At 38.3% G+C, this 18,661-nt stretch overlaps 1 protein-coding gene across 1 annotated transcript in view; it reads left to right on the forward strand.

Annotated features, from left to right (window-relative positions):
* Positions 1–18,661, forward strand: part of COL4A3 (collagen type IV alpha 3 chain) — a 54,576-nt gene that overhangs the window by 19,189 nt on the left and 16,726 nt on the right. Inside the window, exons 13-34 of the mRNA XM_064720599.1 lie at positions 1,356–1,433; positions 2,632–2,694; positions 2,944–3,000; positions 3,929–3,973; positions 5,386–5,439; positions 5,802–5,843; positions 6,547–6,634; positions 6,992–7,027; positions 7,334–7,498; positions 7,700–7,792; positions 8,508–8,603; positions 8,952–9,022; positions 9,592–9,780; positions 10,648–10,816; positions 12,079–12,171; positions 12,654–12,758; positions 13,606–13,703; positions 15,067–15,217; positions 15,339–15,452; positions 16,246–16,413; positions 17,494–17,583; positions 18,168–18,302. Of these exons, the coding sequence (XP_064576669.1) occupies positions 1,356–1,433; positions 2,632–2,694; positions 2,944–3,000; positions 3,929–3,973; positions 5,386–5,439; positions 5,802–5,843; positions 6,547–6,634; positions 6,992–7,027; positions 7,334–7,498; positions 7,700–7,792; positions 8,508–8,603; positions 8,952–9,022; positions 9,592–9,780; positions 10,648–10,816; positions 12,079–12,171; positions 12,654–12,758; positions 13,606–13,703; positions 15,067–15,217; positions 15,339–15,452; positions 16,246–16,413; positions 17,494–17,583; positions 18,168–18,302 (2,200 nt within the window). The remainder of the gene's footprint in view (positions 1–1,355; positions 1,434–2,631; positions 2,695–2,943; positions 3,001–3,928; positions 3,974–5,385; positions 5,440–5,801; positions 5,844–6,546; positions 6,635–6,991; positions 7,028–7,333; positions 7,499–7,699; positions 7,793–8,507; positions 8,604–8,951; positions 9,023–9,591; positions 9,781–10,647; positions 10,817–12,078; positions 12,172–12,653; positions 12,759–13,605; positions 13,704–15,066; positions 15,218–15,338; positions 15,453–16,245; positions 16,414–17,493; positions 17,584–18,167; positions 18,303–18,661) is intronic.

The following is an 18,661-nucleotide window of genomic DNA, read 5'->3' on the forward strand; positions in this document are numbered from 1 at the left end:
AGAAGCTTTAAACATTTTATAAATTTTGTTTCTGTTTTCTGCATTTTGTGATTTGCTATGGTGAAATGTTTGGGGAGGTAAGTCCTGTAAAATGCAAATTTTCAGTATACATGTGGGAGTTTTTTGTTGAAAAATGGAAACATTGCCATGTTCTCTAAGGTAAAAATACTTTCACATAAGAGCCAATGAGAAGCATCTAGACAGATGATTAGACGCTGAAGAGAAGCCAGTAATTAATATTTATTAGCACATAGCATGAAATTAATATATGTACTTTGTGTAGTGTTCCTAAATGCTTATCTAAGCAGATAAACAGTGGTAAATATGTAGCATTTGTAGTCTCACAACTTCTGTCCAATGTATTTTCAGTGTCAGCCCTTGTGATACTAGCAAAACTCCCAGCTTTTGAATAAAAATTGGATAACTTGTCTTTCATGTACTTACTTTGTATTCCATGTAATTGACATTGAGCCAGGAATTACTACAAATGCCCACATTGTCTCTCAGCACCCAGCCTGCAGTTGCAGGACTACTGCAGTTAATCTAAATGTTCTTGCAAGAGATTAGGACATCTCACAATTATGCTAACTGACCTGCACAGATTCAGTTTTAACATTGTAATCACCATCAGGAATGTGCTAGGAGATTCCTGGGGAAAAAATAAAGCCTTTGAACCTGGTTATTCATTAGCAGTAGCTCAGGTGACCATGGAACATCTTGCTTCCTTATGAAGGAGTGACACATTCTTTGCTGTTCTGCTGCAAATTCATGCAGAAGCTTAAAATCACTGAAAATTGTGGATATTGTTTTGATGAGGTACACAGGAAAGATCACACTTTCCCAGTTCTCAAAGATTCTTAATATAAAAAACTTCACTACTTAGGTTGTCTGTGAAGGACACATGGAAGCTTGTTTTGTCTGTTAGCACCGTGATTCTGTGATCTCCCTGAAACACCCAGACTGCAGTTTGGGGGATGTCACCAAAGACAGTTCATGTAATTTACTGATTGACATAAATAAAGACAAATATTGTAATCAAGGAGATATTTTTGCTTGATTCAAAATAGTTTTGTGCCAAATAAATAGGATTAAAAATTTAAATTGTTTCCAGAAACTTTAACAGATATCAGCATATTCATTTCTGTATTATGAAAATGTCCTCTAGGGGAAGGTTAAATCTTCCATATGACTTTTTTTACTGGAATTTAAATGGCAAACAAAGGTAAGTGTTAATTGAATTATTGGCTGAGTGTAATGACAGAAGAATTTTCATTATATCAAAAGTAAGTAGTAGTAATTTGAAATAACAAAAACATACTGCTTGTAATTTGCTCTATTTTTCTTTTTCTTTCAAGGGTGACACTGGGTTAACTGGACCCCCTGGGCCCCCAGGAACTGTTATTGTGACATTGTCTGGACCAGACAACATGACGGTAGTGAATTTGTTAAATGTTACATTCAGATAAGCCATCTGACTAGGTTCTACTTAGAGAGGACATTTTCATCTTCACTGCTCTGATAACATTTCCTTTTACCCATCCTAACATTTTTCAGACTTGTTTAGTTAGATTCTAAGCTCAGAGTGTCCGTGTGGAGCCAGCTCAGCTGATCCTGTGTGCTCATGTGCACATCTGCACATGCCAGTGAAATGCTTCTTGCTTACCAGTACCCCACCTGCTGGGAATCTGAGTACATGAAGAGTAAATCACTTCTGTTTCACCAAATCCACGTGGATGTTCTGAATGGTTCTCAAAGCCACAGCTGTGTTGATCTCTGGACCTTGGCACTGAGAGTGTCAGACTGAGCTACCAGAGTTTCACAAAAACTTACAACATGTTCATGTACGTTTTTTAGTTTTTCTCATTATTTTTACTGAAACCTGAGTGATCATGGAAAGTGTTAGAAAGACAATAAATATGGAAGGAAATAGTCTGATTCAGCTTTAAGTATTGCTTTGTGAATTAAAATTTTTGCTTTGTAGCCTTATATAGAAATTAAACAGCAGTAGCTGACAGAATTGTAGGTATTCACATATTAACAGGACAAGTCTTCTAAGTGTTCTTGATTCCATTTTTCTTATGGGATTTGCATCTAATCTATGCAGTCAGCCAAAGTCCCTCTCCATTATATGCTGAGATAAAAGTGAGTTTTACATTTGGCACATGAGTCTTTTGAGGTAATAATTAAACGATGAAATTTGGCTTTACAGTGACTTTAGGATGTGGCTACACTGTAGCATAGTCTAATCTAGCACCCACAGAGACAAGGATGCTGTAGGTAGCCACTACAATTGTGTCTGGGAGTAACTCTGGCTCCAGTGAAGCAACTAAGGTTTATTTGGGTTTGTTTCTTATTGCCATTTGTGGGGATATTTACTGCAGTCCTTTTGCATGCAATCACAGGTAGGTTGTTTTTCCTAGCTCTGTTCTGAAATGTGCAGAAACAGTTTATTTTTCAAATATCACAGACTTAGGAGCACTGATACGAAGTTTCTGCTTATTTTTTGAGTAGAACCATCTCTGCTCAAAGAATCTTGATGGTGACAGGATTTCCTATTTGTAGAACCAGACTGAAATGTAAGCATGGAAAAATCCAAGACACCACAGTAAGCTCTTCTTTTCTGTGTAATAGGACTTGAAAGGAGAAAAAGGAGAAAAAGGATCAAGAGGACTCCCAGGGCCAATGGGGTTTACAGTAAGTGAACAAAAGTAAATCCCTTAAATCCAGATGTTCAGGCAGCATCACCTAGTAAATGCTACTCTTTACAGCCCAGTATTTACACTAATTATTTCCACCTCTAGTGACAAGAATAGAACTAATGAATAGAATAAAATACCTAATTATAGCATTCCAACTTTTTAAGATAAAAAATATAAAACAAATATTTAACTTGGAAAATGTGAATTTCAGAACATGAGTATCCTCAGTGTAGTTTTGTTCCAGGGGCCAGTTGGTGATTCCCAAAGTGAAAAGGGTGACCGAGGAGAACCAGGAGCACAGGTGTGTGCAAACATTGAATACAGATGTATCTGTCCTTTCTGAAAAACAGTTTTGAACTACTGTTGCTGTCCAGTTTTTTTTCTTGCTGCTACTCAGAGCAAACTTGCTTAGATTCAAAAGCTCTTTCCTGCAGTAAGCTAGACAAGAGCAGGAAGTCAAGTGACTGTACTTACATGAGTACTTGGAGTGAAGGTCAGCTAATAATGAGTATGCTTCTTTTTTTTTTTTTTTTTTTTTTGCTATAGAGGTTCTGCTGTTAAAACTTAGTAAAAGAGTGCTCTGCTAGACCAGTACTGGCTTTGTAATGCAAAGGTATAAGTAGAAGAGAAAACACCGTGTTTACTTAAGGCAGCAGACTTAAATTAGTATGTTCAACCAGCAGCTATGTGGAGATATGAAGGAAGTTGCCTAAGAGTTACTTCATTAACAGCATAGTATATGAAAAATATTTATTTTTAAAAATTCATATTAAATACAACTTACCTGATTATGTCTTTTTTTGAAAGGTAATTAAAGGAGTGGTAATTAAAGGTAATTAAATTTTTGAAAGGTAATTAAAGAGGCTATTACCTTCATTCAAATGCCTTTCAAACTTTCAGATAAAATCTGCTCTATTGTTTTATCGTTTGTCTTGTTTCTGCAAGAATCTGATTTTGCACCAAGCTTTCTGTACTTGCCTGGCACTTTGTACTGCTGGAGTCTGGCACAAATAATCCTTCACAGGAGAAGCAATGTCAGTGGAATATCTTACTACCTGTTTCATAGAGTTTTATGAACTTTAGTTAAGATCAATGAGTACTTCAAAATAACCTTAATGGCTTTTTACAGATTGCACTGTTTACAGTTATGTGCACAGATTTGAGTTGCTATGCTCTTTGAATGTAATATCCTCACTTTAAATTGTTTATTTTATATTTTTCCTTTGTAGGGGAAGCCTGGAAAAGAAGGTGCTCCAGGTCCACCTGGCTTACCGGTAATGAAGGAAGTTTTCTAAATGTTTTCTAAGTGATAGTAATCTGTTTATGACAATTATGTCTTCCTGTCACAGCTTTTCTCTCATTGTGGAATGTGTTTCAAAATGTTGATTTGCAATTTCAAAAATGTTGATTGCAACACACTGAAACATCTCCTTCATGCAGCTGGCCTTGGAGCACACCATGTCCTCACAAATTTATGTGCAGGAGAAAGAGGCTCTGTTCATAGGTGTCATTGCTTCTATGTCAAATAAAAGACCTGTTGCTTGCTGCTGACTGTCTAATGAGCTTGAGACTCCAAGTTAAGCAAAATTCTACTGAGGTTTTTCTGCTTAGTCACGTTGAAATTTTTGCAAAATTTTCCTTTAACATAAATTGAGAAGACAAATGAATAGTTTTTAATCACTAAGATCAAAGACATTGTTTTAAAAAGAAAAGTTATTGTCAGAGTCATGGCTGTCTTGGCCTGGAACAAGATGCCTGATAGCTATTAGACTGTAATTTTGTGAACATATAGTTCTTGAAGTATGCCATTTTAGAAGCAATATAGTCTAATTTGTGTACTAATTTAAAACTTGGAGTTGTTCAAATGTGTTTGAAATACTGTATTCAACTGGTTAAGTATCAGTTCTTTTTACTTCAGCTCTACTTTCACAACATCATAAGAGTTGCAGTGACCTTATAAATATCTTGCCAAAATTCTTACTGCCAGAATAGTCCATTGCACATGTATCTTACTATAACATCACCTTTGTCATGCTAAAATGACCTTCACAGGCAGTCTAAACACATTCCTGTCTGACGAAGAACACTGGATGACAGACAACAAAGCTCTACTGCCTCAGCTTACAAAAAGAAAATTTTGTCATTGCTCTTTTCCCATTTCAGCTTTACTCACTAGTAGTTCATTCAACTGCATGAGTCTCCAAGGAGTCCCTCTCCCTTGCCTGTATTCATTGCAGACAGCCTTAGTCTGCACTGTTGTTCCTCCTGGTGCTGCTGACACCTCTTGAGACCATCACCATCCTGCAGACTGAGCGAGTTCTGGGGGAGGGTGTAGAATGGGAGTCTTGCATTGTGCTCAGTTTCTCCCCTTCAGAAATAATTTGCAGAGGGAGAACAGATCAGAGACTCCTACACTTGTGCCATGCAGAGCAGCTTCCCTTGGGACTGTTAGTGTGCTGTAATAAGTGCAGGTTTGGATGGGACACTTGCAGCTGTTCCTACCGACACGGAGCTACACCTCAGACTGGGTCTTTCACTGCAGTTTCTTCTCCTCAGCAAGTTGCTTTCACTTTGTTATCACCATGAAAGATTAAACTTTACATTTTAGATCTTACTGTTGTCAGTGCTAAAAGATTATAAAGTTATAATATTATATCCTTATAAAATTGTGTACTGTTACCTGCAGGGACAAAAGGGTGAACAGGGCAAGCCAGGACTGGCTGGAAGGCAAGGAGCTAAGGTATTGTCCAATTGTTCTGTTATTGCTTTTGAGGATGAGGTTAAGATATGTTTGGAGATTATTATTTATTGCTGTGTATATAATATGTCTCACTTGGCCTAAGAGATGACAAATAAGAGTATCATGAAATAGGGAATGGATCAGCTGCAACAAACCATGTGTTTGAACTGGTGTCCATCTGTCTGCTGATGAGTCCTGTAGGTTTTGGTGTATGCAGCTGAATAGCTTTGTAAGGAACAGACTGGTCAGGAACAGTTGTTTTTCTTGAAAGTTTTGAGCAATGTACTGAAGTAACAGTGGACAAATGGGATTCCATATATTGTTTTTAATTAAAAAAAAACTATCTCTGTTCTCTGATGAAGGGGATGAAAGGAAACCCTGGTCCACCTGGAGCTTGTGGTCGAGTAAGTATAAATTACCTTCGTATATCGTTTTTCTAAACCCTTAAAATAAGAAAAATCCAAATTGTTTGCATGAGGCAATAATGGATGTCCTGTGATGCTCTAACCAGGCACGGCTTTCTCAAAGTACTGATATTGCTGTGATTCTCACACAGATGAGATCTTCTTTCATATGGAATTGCATACAGTATCTGTGCCTTGTTAGACCTCACCTGGATCCAGCAATTTTGGCAGAAGATTGGACTGTCAAAGAACAGCTACAAAAATTCACAGGAGTTAATATTTAAATCAATTTCTCATCACTTCCAGAACAGGAAGCCTTAATTTTAAAATCCTAAGAACACTTTTTCAAGAAAGCAAGTTGGTATGAGTAGTTTCCCTGTCTAGTCATGCTGTCTCCCTGCTGTCTTTCCTAAAAGTCCCATGAGCACCCAATAGAAACCTTCTGCCTAAATTGTTCAGAAGAAATAGCTTTGTACAAGGCTGAAGTGTTTGTGATATTGACAGAGTACTAAAAAAACACTGCTGCTAATAACAATTTTGATTTTGTTTCTGGTTGCTTGTAATTAGTAAGATCTTGTGGTGTCAGAACATCAAAATTATGAATGAGATCAAAACATTGCTTTAATCAAGTGTTCAGTGTGAGGTACTGTGCTTCTCTCTTAATTCTTACAACTCTTTCTTTTCTTGCCACCTTTCTCCTGAGACGGAGTATTACGATTATGTGGTTGGTGAAAAGGGGGATGAGGGACCCCCTGGACCTCCAGGACCAAAAGGTCAACGTGGCATGCCTGGTGAGCGGGATATCAAAATTACAAGCCTCTAGTAAAAACAGTCTACTCAAAAAGCTTATTGCAGACTTCATTTTCAGCAACCTTCTGCCTTTACAAGAATATTCCTAGACTCACATGTAATTGCTGACTTGAAATGTATCCTGAGACTGATTTTTAGCATTATTTACCCTTAAAAATAATTGCCAGTGTGAAATAGTTGCATGAGTGGTAGATGCCTACTCAGGCAAAACCAGATTCTTATTTTAAATTTTAAGCTTAAAATGCAAAAGATTGAAGTTTGTATTCAATGCTATTGGACAGTGACTTTGTCGAGTACAGAGTGGTTTAACTCAAGTTTTTAACACCTTGCTTTTGCAGGGCCACAGGGTCCTCCTGGAGCTGCTGGTAGACCAGGTATTTGCAATAATAAAATACTGTTCTTCCTGTTTGTTACACTGAATCAGCTTTGTCAGATATTAATTTCAGGTGACTTTAAAAATATCTCTAAGTGCTAAAAAATTATCACTTGAGCTTTGGTGGGTCAAGTACTCAGATAATTTTTAAATGTCTAGATTTCCACTTTGATGAATATATTTCAAGATAAGATATATTTCAAGTGAGATGAACTTGGTGTGTTTGTCTGTCATTCTATAGAGTACTTAGCTTTAAAATGCCATTTCTTCTTTAACTGTGCCTTTTTTATTTTTTCCCTTTGGTTAGGTGTGTCAAGACCTGGTATGAGAGGTCCTCCAGGATTTCCTGGGCCAAAAGGAACAAAAGGAGAGAGAGGACAAACTGGCTTGTGTATTGTAGGCCCTCCAGGACTGCCTGGTATTACTGGCAGGCCTGGTTCTGTTGGATTGCCAGGTCCTCCAGGAGAGCCAGGTACTTCTAGTTGCAGGTGGTTTGGATTTTTCCAGGTAGCTCTCTCTTTTAAATGAATTCTGAATATCTCAAGTTGGAAGGGACCCATAGGGATCAGAATACTGTTTCCAGCTCATCCCTGTAACTTTTTTCTCCCTTAGCAAGTAGAGAATTGTCTGAATAATCTGTGATGTAATGGTGCCGTGCTCATTTCATTAACAGGTAGAGTAACATTTGGAACTGGCCTGCCAGGACTCCCTGGAGAACCAGGGTGTACAGGACCTCCAGGACCTCCAGGAGATACTGGCATGAGAGGTCAGTTTCAGATAACTTCACTCAGAAGCAGAAGTAGGTACAATCTAGTGATCTTCATGGATCCTCATTAGATTTTTTTAAAATTTAATTTACCTTTTAAATAATTTGCTGACTTCAGAGTTTTAAGAACATTCATTAGGATTAGTGAGATGTCTTCCTCCCCTTACATCAACTGAAAGAGCAGTGATGTGCCAGTGCTGCACAGTTGTACAGAACTGTCTTCACTGGAATAAGCAGTTACTACAGACTGGTAGAGCTTTGTACTCTGTTATGTTCTTACTGACATTTCATCTCTGAAAGATGCTGCAACTTCACCCACAGAGCTGCTGAATCTCTTTGCCCTTTGCTTGTCATGAGAATGACCCTGAGTGTTGCAGAGCTCTGTTACTTGGAAGGATTTGTCCCTTACATACTCTTAGAATCTGGCTTATCACTAAAGTGACTGTATCCAAATTGTTTGCTAAAACTTGACTTGAAAAAATCAAGAAATTTAAACCAAATATTTCTGTCTCTTCAATTAATTGCAGTCAGTTCTGATTGACATTCTGACCACAGGTAATTTAGTACTGTGTTAGAAGTGATTTTTCAACAAAATTAAGGCCATGATTCTACCACTCCTGGCCAAGAAGTGTTAGCTATAACAAAACAAGTAACTCATTAGTTAACCTTGAAAATTACTTGCTGTGGAGCAGCTAATGATTTATTTTCATTTTAGGTGATGATGCTCGTGTGTGTACTGATTGTAGCTACATTCCGGGAATGCCTGGTCTGCCTGGTTCTGCTGGGCCTCGTGGTCAGGATGGCATGCCTGGTAAATTATCTTGTTCCTAACAGGACAGTAGGAGTGCAAATGATTTTGGTTTTAGCATGAGAATCAGGTGTGGGCATGTCTGCAGCCTGCAGTCCTTGAACTAGCCCTGAGGTGGTGGTGAGTGTGAGAGCCTGGGGCAGCTCGCTGTGCTGACATGAGCACAAGCCCTGAAAGATTGGAACTCACAGTGCTGATGGGCTTTAGGTGCAGCCTGAAGCCAGCTCAGTCTATGATGAGTAGTCAGTGTAACAACAGAAACATTGAATACTGGGTGCATTTACTGGAGCTTGTCAAAATCCATGTCCTTGTTTTCATTTTTCTTTACAAAATATACTGATTCTTTTGCAGGTAGAGAAGGAGCAACAGGTCCAAAAGGTTCTCCAGGTTCTCCAGGAACACCAGGGCTTCCAGGGACTCAAGTAAGACTGGTTGTTCAGATTAACATTCATTAATATTCGTTGTGGTGGTTGCTGTACAGATGCAGAATCAGTCTGCTAACAGGCTTTGCAGGCTTTTTGAACCCCTCAGAGTTCATGAGCCCAGTGTGCTTTCAGCTGGGATAGCGTACCCACTTTGTAACCTGTGGGGTAGAGAAGGAAGAGAGGGAAGTTAACTATGAGCAGTGCCAACTATGGCATTTAGAGTGTTCCTGGGGAAATATTCCAATGTGGAAATCTCTAGTGAGTGCAGAACTAAAGTCCTTCTTTTTGTGCCGTGGTTTTACTCATTCAATTATGCTACATTATTCCTGTTTGTAGTAGCATAAATGAAATGGTAGTCTTGTCAAAAGAAGTAAAAGCAGGAGAAAAAGAAAAGGCAAAAATCCCCAAAACCCTTTTCATTGAAGTATACTATTACAGAGAATAAAAATTAGAACTGGGAGAACCCCTCTGAGGTATTTAATTCTAAAAAAAAAAAAAAAACCAAAAAACTTGAAAACAAATGTCATACATCCAGCACTGAAATTCTTTTGATAACTCCATCCTAGGGACCTCCAGGTTTCAGAGGAGATCAAGGCCGTAAAGGATCTAAAGGTGAACCAAGATATGTACATCCAGAAGGGCCAAAAGGTGAGCAAGGAGATCCAGGAGCCAGGGGAGAAAAAGGAAGAAGAGGTTCAAGTGGATTTCTGGGAAGACCTGGCTCTAAAGGATCCAAAGGTTCTAAAGGTGAAGAGGTGGGTATGCACTTTTGGCAATTAATATGGAACTCATGGAAACCTAAGTCTGTATTTTATTTTGTACAACAATCTGTTTAATCCACACGGATATTCCAGCTGAATTGCCCCTGCCTGACTGAGGGTACTGTCCTCAACTCTAACAACCAATATGCATGAAAGAATGAGAGGAAATATTCTGATTTAATAGCAGAGAGACATGAGGCCAGTATAGGTACAAATTGCTGAAAAACCTCAGCAGTCTAGTGAGATTTTAGTTTGGATATTGATACTTGAGTATTTTGCTGGATTTCAATGATGGATAAAATCTTTCTAAAAAGCATTTTCCTGACTACTTATAATGCTTAATAATTCAAGTACTTCCTGTTCAGTTCTTTATGGATTAATCTTCAGTGAGAACTGACCATAAAACTAGAATTGTTAGGAAAGAGCTCAGCAGAAACAAAAACTAATAATTGTTGGGTTGTGTTGGCTGAGAAACTGTTAACGTGATTCAGATATAAATGTCTTTAAACGTGAATCCACAGAATTCAAGGAGAATCAGAGCTGATGTGGATTTGGATTTTTGCTAAATGTGTTTTAAAACAGAAGAAAAGTGTACAGTGAAACAACACAGTGATTGGAAAAAAGACAGGCAATTGTATTTATTTGTAGTATTTCACTCTTAATAGCCATCTCTTTGTAACCATTGATATTCAAATTTATATTCATTTAATCACAAGTAAATCAGAGGAAATTTTTTTCTGAAATTATCAGAGTGACACTGTTAGTAAAATAATACAAGATTATAGTCAGAGAAATGGGAATTTTGTTAAGAAAGCTGGTGTGGAGAGCAAGTAATTCTTGGTATACATGTCTAACCATTAGGGATTGGCTGGATCAAAAGGAGATAGAGGACTACCTGGATTGCCTGGTGGAATTGGGCTTCCTGGAGAAATGGGGCTTCCTGGACTGGCAGGTTATGGACCACAAGGAGTAAGAGGTTTTAAAGGCTCTAAAGGAATACCTGGACCACCTGGATTACCTGGAGAAGCAGGTTAGTAACTTTGCTATTTTACTGCATTTTACCTATGTTAGGGAGTACTAGATTAAAATTGGAGAGATAGATTGAAATCAAGGACATAATTTACTAATTTTGGAACACAAAAGGCATGCCAACACACCTATTTTACTGCATTTTACCTATGTTAAGGAGAACTTGATTAAAACTGGAGAGATAGATTGAAATAAAAGAAATAATTCACTAATTTGGAAACACAGCTACAAAAACCCAGAGCTCCAGACACGGCAGCTAAAAAGACATGCCAAGGGGAGGAAAGACCAGCCACAGCATGGCTCCCTCCCCATTTCAACTTGCCACCAGCCTCACCCCCATACGCCTTTTACTCCCTTTCCTAGGATTATGCCTAGAGTTAGCATTCCCAAAACCACAAAGCCCAGAGCTCCAGGCACACTGCAGCTGTGAAAGGCCTCCCAAGGGGAACACAAAACTGCCAAGACATGGTTTGCTCCACAGCTTCTTCCTTGGAACCAGCCCTCACTCAAGGCTGCTCTGAATGTGAATTATGGGAAACCATTCCTTGCCATGGGACTTCCAGAACATTGTCCCCACTTCGAGTTCCACCGAAGAACATAGAAAAGGCTTGGGATGATAAGATAATTTAGGTTTGTGCAGTCTGAACTTCTTCATCTCAGCACAGGGACAGCTCTGAGATCAGACCAATTTACTGAAGGCATTATCCACTTGGTCCTTGAAAACCTCAAAGGGCAGAGACAGCACATTATCTCTAGGCAATGTGTTCTAGGGCTTGGCTGACCTCTCTGTGGAAACAATAACTAATCAAGTATCCAGCCAGTTGTGACCATTGGTGTAATCTAAGTCAGCAGGTTAAATGCAAAGGGCATAATAATTTTTGAGTGCTGCAAACATACCAGTGGAAGAACTCAGCTGTGTGGCTGAGTTTGCTTAAAGATTGTGCCCATTGAGCCTTTATGATGTGGAGTTGAAGATTTAAGCCCTTGTCAGCTGTATCATTTTCCTGGTGCCTTTGTGCTTCTTTTTCTGTGACTCCCCTAGACTGCAGGAGGGCTGAGAGGAAGACTGCAGGTGTCAATAAAATTATTTTACTTAATGAAGTCAGGATGTGAAGGCTTTTCAAAAATCTGTTGGAGTTTCAGAAATATGGCAACTGTAGATGACTACATTTTTAGCCAAGTAGATGGATCACTCATATTTTTAAATGCTTGGGGCTACCAAACTATATGCATTTGTAATATTTTATAATGTATTTGTTAAAGGTCTGAAAGGAGAGACCAGTAGGGCAACTCCATTACCTGCATTGCCAGGACCTCAGGGACCACATGGTTTACCCGGACCCCCAGGAGTGCCTGGTGAGTGCAGCACTACATCAGTGAAACAGTTAAAATCAGAGACTGGTTAACTGTAAGGCATCTTTGCTTGGGTTTTGTAGAACATTAGTCCTTAAAACTGTCCTGAACAGCACAGGAAGTTTTTTTACAGTTTTATGGTAGTTTGTTTTTGTAGTTGCTTCTGTTTCAAGCCTTACCCCTATAAAGTGTGTTTGGAACCTTTCAAGAAGTGGAAGATTCATGTCTGCATGTAGCTGTCTCCAGGAGTCTGGAATTTGGCCAGATTGCGTAAAAACTTTACACACAGACTCATAAATGCTTTGACACTGTGAATGCAATTAACACATTAAGTGTGAAAACCTGCAGTGGAGAAATAGTGTCTAAATTCTAATATAATCTACAGCTGTGTCCTTATTAATAATGATAAATTATAAATAGATAATCTTACAAGTTGGTGTTCTGTGGTAAGATAATTTACAATTTATTCATTTTTTTTTGGGCAGGTAGGGTTGGAGCAAGAGGTCAGCCAGGTGATCCAGGACATTCAGGGCCAACAGGTGACACAGGCTTTCCAGGGCTTGGGTTTCCTGGAAATCCAGGTCCAAAAGGTAAAATACTCTTTTTGATCTTAAAAAAAAAAGCAAAACCAAAAAGAAAAAAAATTAAGTACATCTTAAAATAATTAGCAAGTAAAAAAAGAAAATCAGTTGACAAACAGATATGTCTTTTTAGCAGTCTTGTATTTTACTGCCTTAATTCTTAGAATGGCAAGTTTGTAATATTTTGAGGTATTTCAAAGTATGAAGTATCAAAGCTGACAGTAGGGAAATACTTTTAAAGACATTGATGCTTGCTGGAATATTGCCCAAACAGGTGCAGCTATCTCATCTGAGTGCTACACTTAATTCAGATGGATTCTCTTTACCTGGATATGCGTTACAGAGACAGAGCTGTATAAGTGTCAAAGTACTTTATTTTTAATCAATTTTGGTTATGTACAATGCAATATCTGCCCTAATATGCAGGTAATAGAAAGCATTTTCAATACTTTAAATTTAGCCATTTGTCATGCAAAGTTATAACTCCCCTTGAACCTTCAAAATACTGGGAAATTCTCATAATCCTCTAAGGACATGAGTTAACAAAAAAAGCTCAGATACTGAAACTTGTACCAAGCTGCTTGCTAAAGGGAAAAGCAAGGAACTAACATCAGAATGGCTTTACTTGGAAAAAAAATGGTGACATGCTTCAAGTCAGTGAATTAACAAGCAGTGTTTCAGTCAATTTTGAGTGAATATGTAAGGAACAAGATGCCGTGTGCCACATTAGCGCTGAAATCAAGATCCTCCCTTCAGCTCATGTAAGCTGCATTAGTGTCAGAGGCTCATTACTGCACACATGCAAGGACCCTTTTGTAAAATAAAGCATCTGTACTGCCTTTAATTCCTTTTGCAGGAGATAAAGGACTTGCAGGAGGCAGAGGGCCACCAGGTTGTGAAGGAAAGATTGGAGATCCAGGCCGAGCTGGAAACCTAGGACAACCAGGACAAAAGGTTTGGTTAGAAATACAGAACAAGCTTTCCCATAGGCCCCATTCATTCAACTTTATACTGAGCAAATAAATTAGCAATTGTAAGGAATATGGGAATTCCTTCATTTTTTGACTAATCATGCACAAACTATGAAATTAATTCTTTCTATGAAAAGAGGCTCAAGCCAAAATTTTTGATCCAAATACAAGATTTCAGAATTCCAAGTGTTTGGGATGTTTTCCTACTTCAGCTTTCAGACCAAAAGGAGGATATTGCGTTGCTTAAAGCAAAAAAATTAAGGCCACAGCTGCTGAAAAGATGACTGTTCAGAAATCCAATTAAGCATATATTTGATGGAGGTAATTGACAAGCAAGTATGTATCTCATTTAAGCAAGTGCTCTGTTAAATTGAAGCATGGAGAAAGAAGGTTGGAGGTAATACTGCACCCACTCTTGCTGATTAACAGAAGCTAATCTACTGATTCTTGACTAGTCTGTAATTAGGATTTAATTTTTGAACAAAGTAATAACACCTAAATTATTTGAACATATGGCATTTCTTTGTCTGTTTGTACCAGTATGTCATTCTTTTGTGTGTTTTTCTGACATGACAAAGGAAGGCAGTTGAGGTTGTGAATTTTTTTTAAATTTTTAATCTGTACTTGATGCAACAGAACATCTGGATGTGAAGTGGCCTCTGTGATCCAAGTATATCATTAGCGATTGGTATAAGCTCAGGTCTACGGATCTGCTTTATGAACATATTGATTTGCCGGTACTCAAACAACCAGCAGTTCAGTCAGCTAAAAAACCTACTAATTCAAAGTTTCCAGTCAGGGAATGCACTTGGGACGTTTGTGATAAAAGCAGTCTCATTAACAACAAAGTTCAGAAGAATGGTTTGAAAAAACCCCAACAACTGACTGAGTATCCTGAGGCATATCTGGGTGCTGACCTTGATCATTCAAATAAATAATTTGATTTATATAATATATAAATTTTATTATATAAAAATAAAGGAAAAGTTATATTTGCACAAACTTCACCCTCACTTTCAGATAGATGTTCAAAGCCATTCACAGCTGCAGAAAGCATCTCAATGCAGTAAAGACTAAATGGAGGGAAGTGTCTTGTATTGCTGAGTAGCAACTTTTTAGGGCAAGGAGACAAAGTTTAAAAGCTGTCTAGATTAATTACTCAGCCAGCTAATAAGGAATGTCCAGAGGTTTGCTGAATGGAAGCCATTACAAATTATAGTGTGAAAGATCCAAAGGGAATTAAGAGAATTACCCTAATAAAATAAGGTCATTATTACTCCAATGGAGAAAATATTTTGGCAGATTTGCAAAGCAGAGGATTGTTTATATTTCTCTCTGTGTTGCAGGGTGAGCCAGGCATGATTATTCCTGGAGAGCCAGGCAGAATGGGTTCACCAGGAGGTCTCGGCAGTCCTGGCTCAAAAGGTGAAGTTGGACTTCCAGGACTCCCAGGCCTACCAGGGCATCCTGGGCATGATGGTGATGATGGCCTAAGAGGTAATGTTGCAAGACAAGCTCAGGGAGCACAGCATGTTATTTTAAGGAAAATCAAGTCAAACAAGGTTCACTGAAAGCCTAAAACTTAATGTGGCTGTGAATCCACTCTCATGTGTTTTAGGAGATCGTGGCTCGCCTGGAGCTCCTGGAGACCCGGGTTTTCCAGGGAAACCTGCTGAATGTCTTATTGGCCTGCCAGGTTTGCCAGGTGGCCAGGGAGCTGCAGGCCCACCAGGTAGGACTTTCTGAGCCAAAAATGCCATTTGACTGGGTGAGTCTGGAGTTTGGTTCTGCCTTCCAATGGCCTTAGGGAGCTGAAGTTGTTTCTGGATATTGGTTATGGAATAGTATGCAAGAAAATATGAGTCCATTTAAAAGATGCTCTTTCTGTAGATGGGAGGAAGCACATGCACTGATGAAGAGGGATTAAGATCCACATTCCATTGGCTGGTATAAAGAGTAATCACAAACTGACCCAAATTCCCAGGAAAAGGGATAGGTATTTCTGACACATCTCCCCTGTGGGGCTGAACTAGATCCTTTGGTGCAATGGGATTGATAAAGAAATAAGTGAAAGGAAGAGCTCAGCTAGGTAGGAAAAGAATTTAGGGTGCCAAAAGTACCTGCCTGTACTGCATATGTTTTTCTTTTCAAAAAAAACCACACTCAGATATACAAAACATTCCTTCTCCTAAATACAATCTCAAAAGGATTTTAAAAAATAAAATTTTATAAGGAATGAATGCAAAATTGATGGGGTTTTCATATTTTAGTTTTTCTTCTTTTTCTGGGAAAGAACAGATTTGTCTGCTCTCACTTTTTTTTTCTTCTTTTCAAAAATCCCAACCTACAGCCCTTATAAGATTGTCTGAATGTATTTGTTGCCTTACAGATCTCATGTTTAGCCTCAAACAGAGTTCAAGAAGAGTATGATGCTTATGATGTAAAGACAGAGATGAAGGTTTGTTTTTCAGACAGATCTACCATACTACACTGTCCTTCACTTTTCTGTCCTTTACTTTTCTTAGGAGGAAGAGGTTTACAAGGTCCAAAAGGAAACCTAGGTGCTCCTGGTTTGAGTATCCCAGGAACCTATGGAAGGCCTGGGGAACCTGGATTAATAGGTCTTCAGGGAAAAGCAGGATTACCTGGTCCCAAGGGACAATCTGGAAGGCCAGGAATCTCTGGTTTGCCAGGTAAGATTTCCCCAATTATTTGTTTTGATGTAGCAATTGAGTCTTTGCAGAAAGGTGTTTTGCAAAAAGATCATGTTTTTCCAGACTGAAGATGCTGAAATATTTTTCCATCAACACCTTTCATTTATCTTTGAGATTTTTATGAAAAATGAATAAATCATTCTTCCTTAAAAGATGAGCATATTTTGAAGCTCTCTTGACACAGTGTGGAATTTTCTATAATAGTCTTCTGAGAACAGTGTTTTATCTAGTTTTTGTAAAGGAATGTCCTTGCAGTAGGACATGAAATATTTAATGATCAAAGCAACTCCCCCAGCACAATGGAATTGCAAAGTGTTTAGCTCTTACTCAGCATCCCTTTTCAAATAGTTTGTAATGCTAGCTTCTTTTTCTTATAAGCTCAGATATAGAGTCAGATAGAGTTGAGTCAGATCAAGTTCTGTCACTAACCAGAGCTAACTTTAAGTAAGTTAAGTGGTCCCTGTAGGGTTGGTTTGGTTTGTTCTTTCAGAAATCTGCGGAAATTTGTTTTGAAGAATAAAATATGTCAATCATATAATGTTTCTTATTTCTAACAAAGATTTTTCTTTAATATCAAATCATTACACTGTGGGAAGGAGATGGCACATGCCTTTTTATATTGAGAATCTGTAAAGCTTTTGATAAACATGTAACACCTGACTGAGTTATGCAAACATGGACTTCTGGTGGCATTTGAGGGAGTTGTTATTTCCCAGCTAGTCTTTGACTCCTGAGCGTGAAAGGAATGTCATTCCCACACATCTCATGACTGATCTCTCATCCCTGTGTGGGGATCTCAGATGCATTATCCTTACAGTTAGTTATTTAATTCATTGATAGGAGCTGTTGCAGCTACTAACTTAGGTCATTTGGGGGTTATAAGTCATGATCCTGTGGTTAAAGATGGGAAAACTGGCTTGGACAGTTACAGAAATGGAGAAAAAATAGAATAAGCAATTAAACACTGAAATGACAGGTGTATGTGCAGTTTTCTGAAGCAATATTCTATTTAACTGATTTAATACTAACAAATATGTTCCTATTGCTTCAACTCCACAGGTGTAAGGGGAGATCCAGGTGTAATGGGACTGTTAGGAATTCCTGGACCCCCTGGCATGGTTGGAAGACCAGGCAACCCTGGTATCCAAGGCAAGTGACGACTTTATCTGCCTTCCTTATCACTTAGAACACAGGAATTTCAATGCTCAAGTTTCTCTTGTGATCCATTTTTGTGTGTATTATCACTCCTGAGTACAGATGCTGTACTGAAAATTCTTTGAGTCTTGCTAAATCTGTTTTCTGTATATGTGCAGTCTGCAGACTGAATAATAAAATATTTTTTTGCAGTTTTGACTTGCCATCTTTTCTTTTTCATTTTTTTAAGTGGCTAGTGATTTGCTCAATAAAGAGCAGGGAGCCTTTTTGCTGTTTTTTTCCCCTCCTGTGTGGATACCATTATTATGTTTATTTAACAGACACAAGATTGTGTGTTTATTCACTATAAGAAATATCTTCCATGTCTTGCTGGAAGGACAAGCATTACTTGCTACAAGTAATCTGTACTTGTAGGTGTTTTCTTGATGATTGGAGCAGTTAAGAAGCTAGTTTAGGTTGTTTGCAATGTATATTTACGTATGTAAATTACAACTGCTCTTGAAGATTGGCATTATCTGCTTTGCTTTATTATATCAACTAGTCAGGTCTCCTGAATGTTTCACTCTATTTTCTTACAGGTTCTCCTGGCTTCCCAGGAATAAAGGGAAGAAAAGGATTTCTTGGAGAAAAAGGTGAACCAGGTGATAAAGGTTTTCCAGGACCATCTGAGACCTTGGTTGGTATTGGGGACAAAGGAGAACGAGGTTTAAAAGGTACACATTCATTGTTCTGTCATTAAAACTAGCCAGGGTTGTCATCTTTTTGCAGTTCCAGTGGACTCTAAAATATGGAATAAACTGGCTCTACTGCTGAGAGTACTCACATTGTTTTGAAATAATTATTGCAAAACGCTAGAACTGCCTTCCTATTTATGGAATAGTTGGATATTACATTGAATATTCAGTTCAATTTTAGTAAGTCCCAATTCCTTTAAAAAGCTCTTATTTTAATGCTAAATAATATATCAGTAGTACCAGGAGGCTTCTATACATCTATGCTCTACATTCATGTTTTTACATTTATATTATCCTGTGAGCACAGAAATGGCTGCACTTACCAACCAGAGGCTGGA

The sequence above is a fragment of the Zonotrichia leucophrys genome, chromosome 9, assembly GCF_028769735.1.
Source record: "Zonotrichia leucophrys gambelii isolate GWCS_2022_RI chromosome 9, RI_Zleu_2.0, whole genome shotgun sequence".
NCBI lineage: Eukaryota > Metazoa > Chordata > Aves > Passeriformes > Passerellidae > Zonotrichia > Zonotrichia leucophrys.